This window comes from Aspergillus aculeatinus (assembly GCF_003184765.1).
Source record: "Aspergillus aculeatinus CBS 121060 unplaced genomic scaffold BO66scaffold_35, whole genome shotgun sequence".
Lineage (NCBI taxonomy): Eukaryota > Fungi > Ascomycota > Eurotiomycetes > Eurotiales > Aspergillaceae > Aspergillus > Aspergillus aculeatinus.
This window is the reverse complement of record NW_020291504.1, coordinates 184,304-198,268: the sequence shown is the minus strand read 5'-3', so window position 1 is coordinate 198,268 and position 13,965 is coordinate 184,304. Positions and strand designations below refer to the sequence as shown.

Sequence of the window (13,965 nt, the reverse complement as noted above, 5' to 3'; positions counted from 1 at the left end):
GATCTTGAAGGAATCTACTTTATTTGCAGAAATTCAAAACACAATTTGCCATGTGTATTCTCGTCAAGACGCAAGCTGGAAAGCTGTTTCCATATATAAGGGCCGGAGTAGTGAAGTAGTGTGATGAACGAATAGTTCTCGCGAGGCCTAAGGTGCCAATATGTTGCCTTAAGGTATTGTTGCTGATCGAACAAATTTGCGAGGCAGCCACTGCCTTTATCGGTGGCCGCGGTCCCTCGATGAATGTTATGAATCGCGGGACATATGCCTCAGGCAGAAACACTTCTTAGATCTTCCTTCGCGGATAACTGCGAAGGTTGGAAGGGCTGGTCGGCCGTTTGCAGCCTGGGAGTGGGTGGCTGCCGTCCAATAGCTATTATGCAACTTAGGCATCAGACCGGATATCCAGAGCATACACTGATAGACAGCAGCAATATGTTCATCTGCAGTATCTCATTCCCAGTGCCGCGATAGAACGGGCTAGAGAATGTCTTGGGCACAGAGATCAATATCAGGCTCTGAAACCGCGACCTTTTGACATGCATTTAGCCTAAAAGGGTATGCAAGTTGTCACGGTGAACAATATCCAGCCAGAAGATGAACCCTGGTTTGTCATCCATGGCGCTCCAAATTTTGAGAATCAGCTGGAAGATATGGCCTATTTTGGGTACCGGCAATATCTCAGAATAGAGCGACATTTTGGCGCGAATGAATTGTCGCGCCTGAGCAATCTCGATAGCCGACTTGGTATCACTCGTCGAAAATGCTCTAAATTGATTGGTATCCATCAAGGTCTCTTCTGCGTTGCTAGATGATTCAAACCGAAGTTCACCCGATACGGCGACAAACACGAATGGATGCAGACAACGCGCGCCAGACTCGACGGGTATTGTACTAATCTTGTCGAGAATATCAAGTGCGAGGTTGGCGAGCCAAGCATTCTGTTCTTGCCTGGTAGGCCGCGAAGTTGGGGGCCCCACCGAAAGAAAATTCGCTTTATCCCATGGTGTGTAGCGCTCCACGAGTAGATCTGGGAATACGCGATAGAGTTGCAACAGTCCTGTGTAACGGTACGCTTCATCCGTTTTCTGCAAGTCCATCGGATTCGTATTTGATTCTCTGGTGACAGAGACAATTGCCTGACCGGGCGTGTAATTCAGAAGTTGTCTTTCAATACATCTGGCTTGTTTCAGGCAGGCTCGGAAGCCGTCTATCTCTGCATCCTCTAGGAAACCATTGATCGAATATTGCCTCCTCCATTGTTCGTAAATCACATACCCCACCTCTGTGACAAGCTGAGCAGTCTCGGACGAGATACCGAGCCACGGGTGAGATGGCTCCGTAATATCTTGATAAGAAGAGTCAAGTCCAACTTGTGGCGCGGGGGGAACAGGTCTTCCTCGCATGAATGCGAGAAGCATGTCGGAATAGATCATAGCACTCTGAAAGAATCCGAAGGATGTTTCAATGTTGTGCTCACGCAAGTCGATATTGAACACGATAGATTTAATACGATCGAAGATGTCGAGGCCGAGGTTCTGTGGATGTAGCCATGAATATGTGTGAGCAATGAGCCATGCAGATATGAGTCGATCGTCCTGGGCTAAACTTTGATTGGAGCAGTCTTTAAGACAAGCCCATGCCTTCCTATGTTCCAGAGAAGCAATTGCCTTCATTCGAGGGAGCGACTTGGACAAACAAGCAGCACTCATACTTTGAATGACATGCTGTAGAGGCGCTGAATGCTGCCAAAGGGAATCAATCATGGTCCGCATAGGATTGATGACGTTGTCCCAGACGCAGAATAGTGGAATCACGACCTTGAAAAAATGGGAGCATAGCTCTGTTTCCTCGTGCGATAGGTGACGAAGAGCAGGCCTGGGCACACTAACAGCCTTTACAGGCCTCTGACCCTGGTAGTCGTCGACTGGGGTCATGATAGGACTGCTCCTAGGAACGAGATTGATCTGTGAGGCACTCTGCGTGAATTCTGAGGTTGTGAGATGGGTAAATTGGTCATCGGTTAATTGAGAGCAGCCCACTGTGCCAGTCAGCAAAGGGAAAGGCGCCGAGGTTGCCGAAAGGTCGATTTCGCCGTTGAGCAAAGAAGAGTCCACCCATAGGCCTTCATTACCAAGGTCTTCATCTCTCAGATTCTCCAGCCCTGAGAATATGTTGTCTTCGACATTGGGATTTTCAAAGAGCCTGAAGGGTTTCCCGCCGGCACCTTTTTTTGCTATGGACTGTTGATGTCTTGGTCGTGCCTTACTCTGGCCGACCATGCCTAGAGTAAACTGGTTTTTTGCGGGCCATTTGATGCTTTGAGTGTAACCGGTGCAAATGACTCCGCGTTCTTGACATCTCTTGCAAGAAGGTTTGGATTCATCGCATTTCAACTAAGCCGAAGCATCGTAAGCTACAACTTGGGCCATATGATACTTTGCTCTCGATTCCCATGCAGACTCACATGTTTTGATTTGCAGGTGGAACAGCCTCCACGGGACTTTGAATGATAATTTCTTGTAGACATGGCTGGATGTGTTGCTGTTGAAGATGAGATGACGAGAGCCTCGGGCGTACACGAAGACGCATAGGAAACTTATCTTCCAAGTCAGCAATTGACATCTGGCGAATCACCTGCTGTAGCCTTATCGGGCCCCACACGTGAATGAAGCCTTGGAATGCGGGGTAAATCCATGGGTACATTTCCTCCCCACGGAAATCATTCTACTTGGGAAAGTTCATTGTCGACCTCTCATGGACTTGAAATCTACACCACACACGTCTTGCCCGTGGCCTCTGTTCATCATTTCTCATTAACATGCCTCACCGAATATTCTACTGTCAAAAACGGAAGGAAGGCTAACATCTGTGCTGCACTACTCCAGGCTTCCCGAGCGACCTAAGTTCAATCGTTGCTTCCACGCTCTTACAACCTAGACGCTACCAGCAGCATGGTTCAATAGGAGATGACTTGCTCTACATTTTGAGCACGACTTTGCTACATGAATTCGTAATGTTGCGTGTGAGAAGGCGTATTTTTGCTCTTTACCCCAAGGGAGGGGCTTATCATCTGATAAGCTAAAGGCGGCCTCAGCTCTGAAAGCAAATATCACGACTGGCATTGCGAAGGATCCTAGGCAACCCCCAATTGACATTTCCAGCTCGTGGTTCCGTGCGGAGATCACGTCTCATCCAAATCACTTAGAAAGGCTACGAGTCGGTGGGGGCTGTAATCGCTGTGGGTGGCGATAAGATGCCTGTCCGGGTGACTGGGGTCCGATCTGATAACCGTTTACGTAATGAATTGCCAAACCCCCAGATAGGAAAGTCTATACGTTTACCTACCTACCTAGTAGTAGTACGTAAGGTCACACCTCCACAGAAGGAAAATGGAGCCATAGCGATGTGAAGTCATTAGTGGCATATTGATATGCCTATTGAGGAAGTATAGTACGAGGAATACTGGTCGAAGGTGGCGCAAGGAACAAGACCATGGAAGCTAAAGGCCCAAGAGGTGGTGATTGCATCATCCATTTATGCGATTCCATATAGCTGGCGAGCTAGCAAGCAATGCTTGTGACATTTGATCCAGTTGCAAGCAGTCAACGCCCAGACAAATACAACCTGAAGTTATTCCGCAGTGCCCTTACAATCATGAGCCGCAGTCAATTCCCGCATCCAAACGGGATGCCAACCTTTTGGACGGACGGAGACGGGGACATCGACAATATCAGATCCACGGATCACCTTCCATCTGAAAGTGCGATTGTGATTATTGGAGGTGGCTACAGTGCTGCGTCTCTTGTAACGCATATCTTGGACTCATATCCAAAGCATCCCTCAGTCGTAGTGATCGAGGCCCGTCAGCTTTGTTCGGGGGCCACCGGACGAAATGGTAATCAAGAAGCAAGTCCAAATTCTTCACCGAGCCATCAGAAAATGAGAAGAGGATCTCTGATTCCCATGAATTTACCTAGGAGGCCATCTGAAGCCTGATTTGTACGCCAGCCCTTCTCGCATTGGTGAAGAATTTGGTCCAGCAGCTGCAGAGGAGCTTGTGGAATTCGAAGCGGCCAATGTCCGTGCCGTGAAGAATTTTGTCGAGAAGGAGAAAATCCAGTGCGAGATGGTGCTTACGCGTGCGACTGATGTTGTGTTTACCGAGAAGCAAGTTGAAGCCGCCACTAGAGAAATTCAAAGTCTGCGAGATGCTGGCATAAGAGCATTGGATGATGTCTGGTATACGAGTGGTACTGAAGCTGCGATGGTATGTTCATTTTTCTGCACTCGTCGTACCGTATGCCTGCTAGTACAGGTCCTCACCTCTCTTGACGTCCAGGTTTCAGGTGTGAAGGATGCGAAAGGTTGCTTCACTTACACCGCAGGTCATATATGGCCATACAAACTGGTCCGTCACATGTTCCATCGCGCACTCGAGCGAGGTGTGAACATACAGACGAATACTCGAGTCGAGCACTTGTCTACTGCGGCTGATTCGGATGGTTGGTGGAAGATATCCACAGACCGTGGAATCATCAAAGCCAAGAAGATTGTTCTCGCGACCAACGCCTACACGCAGGCCTTACTCCCTGAATACAAGGATCGCATCATTCCGTACCGAGCAGTCAGCTGCCACATAACGACGCCTAAGCCTGCACCCTTGCTAACCAACACCTATTCGCTCAGGTTCAGCGACTGGGACTTTGACTACCTCATCCCGCGTAAAGACGGCTCTATCATCGTTGGAGGGGCTCGGTCGGCCTACTTCGCAGACAAGAACCAGTGGTACGGAAATGTCGACGATAGTACCCTTATAACTGGTGTAAGGAAGTATTTCGATGGATATATGCAGCGTCATTTCCGAGGCTGGGAACAGAGTGGCGCTTCAGTCCAAGAGATCTGGACAGGCAGTAAGTTTCATCTGCAGATCACGACACGAGCAAGGTACTAAGACGTCTAGTAATGGGCTATTCGTGCGATAAGGTGCCTCGCTTGGGGCCAATCCCCGGAAAAGAAGGGTTGTTTGTAATGGGAGGCTGGACGGGTCATGGCATGCCTCAAATATTTCTCGCAGCCAAAGCTATGGCTGACATGGTGGTTGGTGGTGTCTCGTATCAGGATACGGGGCTACCTCTAATCTTCGAAGAAACAGAGAGCCGGCTAAAGAATGGCTCAAACAAGGTCTTAGATAGCTGGCGTGCTTCCACGGGTCGGTCTCATCTCTAAGACCTCTTTCTCATCTTGGGTGTCAAAGTTTTGTTCGTTTGCTACATTTTTTTCTAATCAAGCAATCACCGCACATATAGCAGTCCTTTGTTAAAACAGAAAGAAGAGTCTGCGAATGAAACCCTGCTGGTTATAATGGTCCTACGATGTAATAGAGATTGTGATCAGGAACATTAGACAGGTCGAAATGACTTTATTTGCTGGTTAACATTCGCGGTGTTCTGGACGTTGCAAAAAGAACTTAAGCACAGAACACGTTTTGCTTGAGGTGGCAATGGGAGTAAACAGGCTTAGAGTGACGCAAGTCAAGATGGCTCTTGAGGCTTACTATGATAATTGTACTCAATATAAATGGTTGTTGTAGGAATCAAGATCAGATGTATCATGCGTAAACATGAGAACGAACACTGTTAAATAACAAAGTAAAGGATGAATAAAGCTCATGTAGCTCAAAGCACAGCTGGCCCTAATTTTACCTAGATTCAAAGACTTGCCTTGGCCGTAGTTTGAGGAGCGTTCTGTGCAAGCTGTTTGAACCTCTCCAAAATATGCTTTGTGTTCATCTGGTGAAGGAATCGGGCCTCATTGATCAAGAAGCACCGAGGGAACCAGGTTGGGGCTTCTCTCCCCATAATCAGCTCCACGAGGGCTTTGCCAGACAACCAGGCTTTGTCCATTCCATAGCCATTGTACGCTCCGCAGATCCACTCTCCGGTTCCTTTGCGTGCTGTCAAACATTCCGGCAATAATCCCACTAGTGGAAGGCAATCGGAAGTATGACCTTGGATTCCTGTCCAGATCTCTTTTAATTCAGGTTGTGAGACCGCTGGTTGTTCGAAATAAGTTGGTAAAAAGCTCTGAAGATATTGGCGAGCATCAGAGGATATTTTGGAATCATCGGCAGTCAAGACGTCTAGAATATTTGCTGTTTCAGTGCCCACCCAAATATGGCCCGTGCGAGCGTGCTGTTGTAAATACATGAGGCCACTTCTGTAGAGATTTGAGGTCGCATCAAGTGAAGTCTGCTCTATCGAGCTCCAGGAGAAGCGGTCTCCCTTGTTCTCGAAACGGGCTCCCATACTTTGCACGGACATTGTGCCTCGGAATGGATAAACATGTCCTCTCAATGCTGGAAGCAGATGAGCAGCAAATGCATTGGTACAATGAACAACATGGCGGGCCCTGATGCGCCCGCGTGGTGTAGACACAATGTAAGGGTAGGCTTTTGATATCTCACTCGAGTGTTCGGCCGGTTCTTCGTGATCGATTGCAATAACCGGTGTGTTGGCTTCAAGGGACAGTCGGTCGGCATGGGCTTCCAACAGCCGTTGAAAGATTCCGGTAAACAAGCGATAAGGTGAAAGAGCAGCAGCTTCGTGGTCAAATCCTCCAATAGCGCCTTTCACATTATGTTTCTTGAAGATCTATGAGTGCCATAACCAAAAGGATCTATTTTGCCGGTTCAACTCACCTTTAGCAAATCATAGCCACTCACAACGCGATGGTATGTCTTTTGGCTAGGGAACGCTTCGCAAAAAGCATCAAGAGAAGTCTCGGCCTTCTGCCATGATTCTCTGTCTGTGACGGCCATTATCTTGCGCACATCTCGCATCTCACTCTCCGTTTTCAGTTGAGGGTCGGCATCGCGAACCAATTCACGGAGTTGCTGAGCGTTCATCAAGCTGAATTGAGTCATCTGTATCGCGTTCTCTTTGCCATGTCGCTCAACCATCTCTGTGAATGTTCGCCCGACAGGTGATACGAGCTGGCCACCGTTGCGCCCAGTGGCGCCGCTGACAAAGGTTCTGGCCTCTAACACAGTGACATGAGCTTGACGATCCATGTCAAGGATACCCTGAGTCACACTGCAACCTGTGATACCAGAACCGATCACGACGTAATCAGTGACCTGCGGAAGAGTCGATGACTGGATTTTGGCAATTGTAGGATGCGGAGGCAGCTGCCATGCTGATACTGTTGGATCGGCACTAGGAAGTTTGGGATCGCGAGTTACAGCTTCGTGAATCGCATCAACCACTTCCCGAGAGATACCTAGCTCCGTCAGATTCACATCTTAGCTGTCTTTCGTTATCATTAATGTCCTGTTTCATGTTCACACACCTTCGACCAGGGCCATCTTTCACGTGTAAGTCGGAGTTTTTGTTTTTTTGGCACTCTAGTCTTGTATTAAGAAACACTACGGAATCTTCAGATTGTAAAGTTGGAAGGATCCTATCGAGAGTTTTAAAAGTGAACTCAACAAAGCCTGGAGTTTGCTAGAAAGGCCGTCGGCACTCCATTGCCAGCATACTACAGCCGTAGCCGGAGTTTCGCTCCCCGGTATCCACTCTGCTATATCCGGAAATGCTATACGGGTAGAGATAATCCTTTTGGAGCACTTTCATCGCAATTGGAAACACCAACAAGAGGCGATAAGCGCGCATGCTTTCCGAATAGACTTTCTCGTTCAGGAGATGTAGCAAAATGCTGTTCACAACACAATATCGCTTGGATTTGACTAGCCATCACTGATAAGCTATCAGGAAAGTAGTCGGTATTACGTCGAAAAGATATCGTCGGTCTCGAAGGCCCGTGGTAGTGCAATAAATAAGGTGGGGTTTATCGTTGCGATATCGCAATGCTGTATGGTATCATCAGAAATATTTGACCTACTTTCACATCTTTATCGTGAAAAGCACTAAACATGTTAAGCAGTAGTTATGGAGTTCTGATAGCGCTGCTAATGGGCGTGTCAGGGTGACCAGAGAATAGAAATGCACGGTTGTTCGATGAGAGGTTCGGGGTTTGAATTTAGGGGCACCGACTTGCTCGCGTTCACAGCAGCCACGCGATCAGATGCATGTCAACATTTCATTGAGAGGCCACGGGAATTAGAAAACTGTAACACTAATGCTTGACGAAACATGAGGGATTGATCATCGTCCCTTTCCCCAATATCGAAGAAGACTCGGAGAATTAGGAGGGTGTGTGGATGTCCATCCCTCTTCACGCAAAATTCATTCAACACCAATTACTTTCCGACCTTCCGTCTCCATAGATTGTGCAACTAAGGCAATTGGTTTTTTTCAAACCTCATTCATCTCCGAACTAGCTGATATGATAATATCGATGTTCCAGTCAATTATACGGCCGGACAAAGGTTGGTAAAAACCGATTTCAGCTGGGAATAGGCCTCCAGTGCCGCTGGGCCGAGTTCTCTGCCAATTCCGCTCTGCTTGACTCCTCCAAAAGGCACTCGGTAATCACTTCCTTGGTTACAATTGATCCACACCATGCCAGATCTCAGCTCGCGGGTCATGCGATGGGCTCGGGCAATATCTCTCGTGCAGACAGCAGCCGCGAGCCCGAATTTGGTTTCGTTAGCAAGAGCGATGACTTCATCTTCCGTGCGGAACTTCATCACTACTCCAAGTGGTCCGAAGATCTCCTCTTTATACACCGTCATGTTTGAATGAACATTAGCCACAATGGTAGGGGCAACATAAAAACCTTTGCCATTCGGGCGGTCGGTAGCAGTCGAGCCGCCAGTCAAGATCACGGCACCCTCATCCTTGGCTGACTTGGCAAAGGACAGGATCTTCTCGCTTTGCTCCTTTGAGACTTGAGGTCCATGGTATGTGGTGACCTCAAATGGATCGCCAACAATGCTGATCTTGGCCGTGAAGTCGACAAATCGCCGACAGAATGTATCGTAAATGTCTTCATGCACGAAGATCCGAGACGTTGAAGTGCAAATTTGGCCCATGTTTCCCATGACACCATAGTGCGCGCATTGAATGGCGTTGTCGAGGTACGCATCGTCAAAAACAATCAGAGGACTCTTCCCGCCAGTCTCCAACGTTATGTTTGTCAGATTCTCGCTGGCCATTTTCATGATCTCCTTGCCCGTTTCGGTGCTACCTGTAAAAGCGACCTTGTCCACCTCGGGGTGGCGGACCAGAGCTGAGCCAGCTTCTTTTCCGTAGCCGTTCAGGATGTTGACAACACCTGGTGGGAATCCAGCCTCAACTATCAAGTTCGCAAGATACAATATAGATAGTGGCGTTTGTTCCGCTGCTTTTATGACAACGGTGTTGCCGCAAGCTAAGGCCGGGCCTAGTTTCCAGCTTGCCATGCCGAGCGGATAGTTCCATCTAATTGAACAAATTTCTGGTAAGCTGATAAACACTTTTTTCTTCGGATAACCACAGCCGGATAGGCAGCCTGCTCACCGCAGAAAAGCGAGAGATGTTTGATGACATACGGGATGATTTGAGCACAGACTCCAATGGGCTCCCGAATGGTTTGCGCGGCAGTTGAATGAGAGGTTTCAATCGTCTGACCATATTGCTTGTCTGCCCAGCCCGCATAGTAGCGAAATACATTGAAGACTTCTGCGATGTCACCGAGCGCGTTTTTGTAGGGTTTCCCGTTGTCCATTGTTTCAATTGTCGCCAATGTCTTCTGCTCGCGCTCAACCAAATCCGCCAATCGCGAGAGTAGTTTACCGCGAGAGGTCCCGTCTAAGCCGTGCCAAGCATCATTTCCAAGCGCAGCTCGTGCGGCTCCCACAGCTTTGTTCACATCGCTGGCAGTGGCAGCATATACAGAGGCAATTTCAAGTTCGGTTCTAACATGATTTGTTAACCCAAATTCGCATAGTCGGCTTCGCAGAAAAGCATACGCTGGATTGATCGATTTTATCATTTGACTGTTTGAGGAACAAACCCAATTGTTATTGATGAAAAGACCAACAGGCTGGATGTACGTCACGCCATTTGGCGCTGTGATGGATTCGGCAAGGTCAGACATATTGAAGCGCAAGAATGGTTTCACGGAATGTGGCGTTTCTGAAGTCAGACAATCTCGGCGTTGTTAAATTATACGCTTGGGTGTTCGCCAAGTCCCAGGGCTTCCAATTCATTTCGAGACAATCAACGGGGAAATTGACATCGTATAGAGTTACCGAATCTAGCCAAGGGCCCACTCCCATTGAAATCCAACTTTACGAGCAGGAATTAACCAATTCTAGGCTATCCGGAATGATCGTAAACACTCACTCTTTACGGCTACTGGGTAGTGATCTCTTCTATTGCCACCGACCACAACTTGGGGCGTCCCGTACTTGCATTCCGCAACACATATTTTCAGGACAGTTGCCCACCAATTTGTGATCTCTCTGACCACGGTGTCAAACCTATACGACAATCTTCTTCGATCGATTCGCCGCCGCAATGCCCGAGGATCAATATTCAGTGGCACAGAATCCCAAAAATACAATAGCTTTTGGTGATCGGGATGACATGTTGAATCTAAATACCAACGACGCTTCCGACCCTTCGGTGATCGGTAGCGTCGTGGATATTCCTCGCAAATTCAACCTGCTTAGCGTGTTTGCAATAGGCTATTCCATCTGCACGGCACCTAGCGCCTTGATTCTATCGCTGGGTGTGATTATCGGAAGTGGTGGACAAACGACGTTGATATGGGGCCAGGTTGCGATCTACTTAGTCTCTCTTTGCATGGCTTGTTGCCTCGCCGAGTTATCTTCAGCATACCCAAGCGCCGGAGGCCAGTATTACTGGGCTGCAGTGTTGGCTCCCAAGTCATGGAGCAAAGCAAGTGCATTTGTCATTGGCCATTTGAGTTGGGCTTCTGCCGTGTGCGCCTGTGCATCTATGCTGGTCTCGCTGGCGGAAATGGTTAGTGCTATGTATGGAATTCGACATGGCTACATTGAGTTGCCCGCCTGGGTCAATTTCGTCATTTATCAGGCTATCAACCTCATAATGTTTGTTTTCAATTGCCGGGAAGACATATTGCCGGCTCTGAGTCGATTTTGGCTGGCAGTCTCTTTGGCAGCGAGCTTCATCTGCTTCGTTTCGATGCTTGCCCGAGCACCAGTCAAACAACCTGCAACATTCATCTTCATCGACTTCACCAATCTAACTGGCTGGCCTGATAGCATATCGTTTCTTACGGGTCTTTTAGGCGTCAACTGGGGATTTTCCTGTCTTGACGCTGTGACACATATGGCCGAGGAAATCCCAAATCCGCGGGAAAACATCCCCAAAGCTTTGATTGGTACCGTCATTATCAACGCCGTGCTATCTTGGCCTATGGCAATTGCGGTGCTCTGTTGCATACAAAACATCAAGGATGTTTCTAACTCATCCATCGGTCTTTCATCTCTTTCCCTCTTTATGCAGATATTCGAAGGGCGCACTGCAGGGCCTATAATGCTTCAGTGTATGCTGTTTCTCGGAGGTTTGGGGGCTGTCTTCAGTATCCAAACCTGGCAGTCCCGGCTTGCCTGGAGTATCGCTCGCGATAACGGACTCATATTTGCACAATATACCAAGAGAATCGCACCGGCGCCATACGAGACCCCTTTCTGGTCTCATGTCTATTCGAGCATATTCGTTGCATTGCTGGGTTGTTTGTACCTGGGCTCCTCCCTAGCCTTCAACGCCTTCTCAGGATGCCTGATTCAATTGCAATATATTTGCTACTCGTTCTGCATTGTTTGCCTTCTTGCGCGAGGGCGGGATTCTATTCCACATGGACCATTTTGGCTTGGGCGTTTCGGATACGTCTGCAACATTGTTGCGGTCCTGTGGACCTTATTTGCCTTGATTTTTTATTCCTTCCCTCCCTACAAGGATGTCACCCCCAGCACGATGAACTACACATCGATAGTTTTGGTGGCATTCCTGGCTTTGGCGGTCGCTTTTTATCTTGTTTCCGGTCGGAAGAAGTTCAGACCTCCGACAGAGTCAATGGGTCGAGAACTAAATTTAGCGCCCGTCACTTAGCTTGCTTTGATGAGTCCTTCTGTACTGTACAATCAAGTCTTTTGTTCAAAATTCAATTAGAGAAATCTTTCACGTAATGTGTAGCACGCAAACCAAACAAGAGAAATGCTTGCGTCTAGAAAAAAGGTATTTCAAAGTTCGAAAAGACCACCCTCCCAGCTTTATCTTTTCCCCCCTGGGTAAGGGCATCTTTAAAAATGCATTGACGATCAATATTACCAAGGGATAGTGGCCGGTGTCACCGAAGGCAGCCCGATATGCTTGTTCAATATCTTGTAAAAGCCGTAGGAGGAGTCATCGCCAAGCAGCCGTCACCTACAAATGCAAGGTTAGATCTCCTTCGGCGGTACTACGAGATACTGGGTTGAGTCGTCGACACGAAATCTACTTGTTCGCTGCTCATACAAGACTCAGGATTTCCAGCAGATGCTCTCTATCCCAATCCGAATATTGTGTCATGTCCCAGCTGCGAGACTTGCGTCTCCACGATGGCTCGTTGAAAATTGGGACAAACTGAAAACGCATAACATTTGTCCTAGAGCCCCATTGTTTTGGTCGAAAAGCCCTTTCACTTTCACGCCTTCGTTTTCAGCGCCCAGCATGACTTCAAAAAGTCTTCAATAGATGTCTTGCGTACATCCGGGAAGAGGTTACTCAGATCGGTGCCCGGAATGTCGTATCCGTTTCCAGCCGCTGCAAGAATTGTGCCAGCAACCACAGCATAGAGCGTTTCCATATCACCACCAAGCACCTCTTGCTTTGTATTTGATGGCAAGATTGCTGGTTTGCCACCTCGAATATTGTCTATCGAGTCGAAAACGATTTCAAATTTCTGCCCTATAAAATGCGCGTCAATTATCCAGACATGAATATGAGCTGGACCATTCGCACAACTCACCAGTTGCCTTCTCAGCAATACTAACGATATCTTTAGCTTGTATCTTGTTACCGATGACAGCACTCTCCCGGGGCCATTGCTCACCCGGGAGGCGTATCAAGCGCTCGAGATATTTGGCCACATCGCTTGAGTGAGTTAGTACAAGTGTCTGTGATCCGTCATCAGGAACATGACAAATCCTGTGGTCGAGGTCAAGAAAGAGCCACAGTGGCGTTAAAGAAGTTTGAATAGGCTGGTAGGGCAGTCCAAGATAGTCGAGAAATATACCATTTCGAAGCAGCGTCCAGCTCAGATGCGGATACTTCGCTAATTCTTCCGCTGCTTCTACCTGCTGCAATTTAGGTGGGTAAACAAGGATGCTAGAAAGCGATCAGTGCATTGGAAGATATTTCCGTAACAACCGCGAGAAATGGTAAGACCTACTCGTCCGGTAGCTTGTAGTCCAAATTGAACTCACTGGGAACGAATTTAGAAACCGTTCCAGACTGGGCAGCAGCACGAATCAGGTTAAGCTGCGCTGCGGGTACCCCTTCCCAGTATAAATTCAATGCTGAGACGACTGCCTCGACTTTCTTTTGTCGGAGGACTTCGGTCAAGGCTTCAACACTGGTATAGTCTACTGCCAAGTGTTCTGGAGAATCAGGACCCTCGGCTGGTTTGGCCTGTTTATAATTAGTAGGATAATCATGTTTGATCAACACGGTGCACACTTACCCGTCTGGAGAGCACGTAGCAGACGTGCTTCTTGGACGCGACAAGTTCATTCAACAATATCTTCCCCAGGTCACCAGACCCACCGGCGAGAGCAATAACTACCATATTGCAAATTGAATTTCAAATAAACACAAGATAAGTCGCTTTTAACGAGGCGCAATGTCTGTAGACTTAGTAGGGAGCAGCGTTGCGCAAGCCAATGAGGAAAAAAAAGACGGGCTTTTATGTAATGTTTAGGGTGAGGATGAAAAAGGCCCGGGGCTCGAGTCCACGGAGCGTTTCGGGTTTGCGAGTTCCGCTTCCGTGGGA

General features: G+C 48.1%; 6 protein-coding genes across 6 annotated transcripts; 2 read left to right on the top strand and 4 right to left on the bottom strand.

Annotated features, from left to right (window-relative positions):
* Window positions 1–445: 445 nt before the first annotated feature.
* Window positions 446–2,506, bottom strand: BO66DRAFT_353179 (uncharacterized protein). Its single transcript, XM_025644801.1, has 2 exons — window positions 2,468–2,506; window positions 446–2,396 (listed from the first exon to the last, which is right to left on the bottom strand). The coding sequence occupies exon 2, from the start codon at window positions 2,280–2,282 to the stop codon at window positions 546–548; it is 1,737 nt and encodes a 578-aa protein (XP_025502161.1). The 5' UTR covers window positions 2,283–2,396; window positions 2,468–2,506; the 3' UTR covers window positions 446–545.
* Window positions 2,507–3,657: 1,151 nt separating this feature from the next.
* Window positions 3,658–5,229, top strand: BO66DRAFT_455463 (NAD(P)/FAD-dependent oxidoreductase; the record flags this gene model as incomplete). The annotated part of the gene is made up of 4 exons (XM_025652093.1): window positions 3,658–3,898; window positions 3,981–4,270; window positions 4,343–4,913; window positions 4,964–5,229. 4 exons carry the CDS (start codon window positions 3,658–3,660, stop codon window positions 5,227–5,229), a joined length of 1,368 nt encoding a protein of 455 aa, XP_025502160.1.
* A 482-nt stretch (window positions 5,230–5,711) lies between these two features.
* Window positions 5,712–7,414, bottom strand: BO66DRAFT_455461 (NAD(P)/FAD-dependent oxidoreductase; the record flags this gene model as incomplete). Its single annotated transcript, XM_025652092.1, has 3 exons — window positions 7,351–7,414; window positions 6,725–7,281; window positions 5,712–6,653 (listed from the first exon to the last, which is right to left on the bottom strand). Exons 1-3 carry the CDS (start codon window positions 7,364–7,366, stop codon window positions 5,712–5,714), a joined length of 1,515 nt encoding a protein of 504 aa, XP_025502159.1. The 5' UTR covers window positions 7,367–7,414.
* Window positions 7,415–8,371: 957 nt separating this feature from the next.
* On the bottom strand, window positions 8,372–10,041 carry BO66DRAFT_455454 (aldehyde dehydrogenase; the record flags this gene model as incomplete). The annotated part of the gene is made up of 3 exons (XM_025652091.1): window positions 8,372–9,383; window positions 9,494–9,859; window positions 9,914–10,041. The coding sequence occupies 3 exons, from the start codon at window positions 10,039–10,041 to the stop codon at window positions 8,372–8,374; spliced, it is 1,506 nt and encodes a 501-aa protein (XP_025502158.1).
* Window positions 10,042–10,532: 491 nt separating this feature from the next.
* On the top strand, window positions 10,533–12,044 carry BO66DRAFT_327174 (amino acid transporter; the record flags this gene model as incomplete). Its single annotated transcript, XM_025643933.1, has 1 exon — window positions 10,533–12,044. One exon carries the CDS (start codon window positions 10,533–10,535, stop codon window positions 12,042–12,044), a length of 1,512 nt encoding a protein of 503 aa, XP_025502157.1.
* A 574-nt stretch (window positions 12,045–12,618) lies between these two features.
* On the bottom strand, window positions 12,619–13,761 carry BO66DRAFT_421630 (NmrA family transcriptional regulator; the record flags this gene model as incomplete). Its single annotated transcript, XM_025649977.1, has 4 exons — window positions 12,619–12,881; window positions 12,943–13,301; window positions 13,366–13,604; window positions 13,657–13,761. The coding sequence occupies 4 exons, from the start codon at window positions 13,759–13,761 to the stop codon at window positions 12,619–12,621; spliced, it is 966 nt and encodes a 321-aa protein (XP_025502156.1).
* Between the last annotated feature and the right edge of the window lie 204 nt (window positions 13,762–13,965).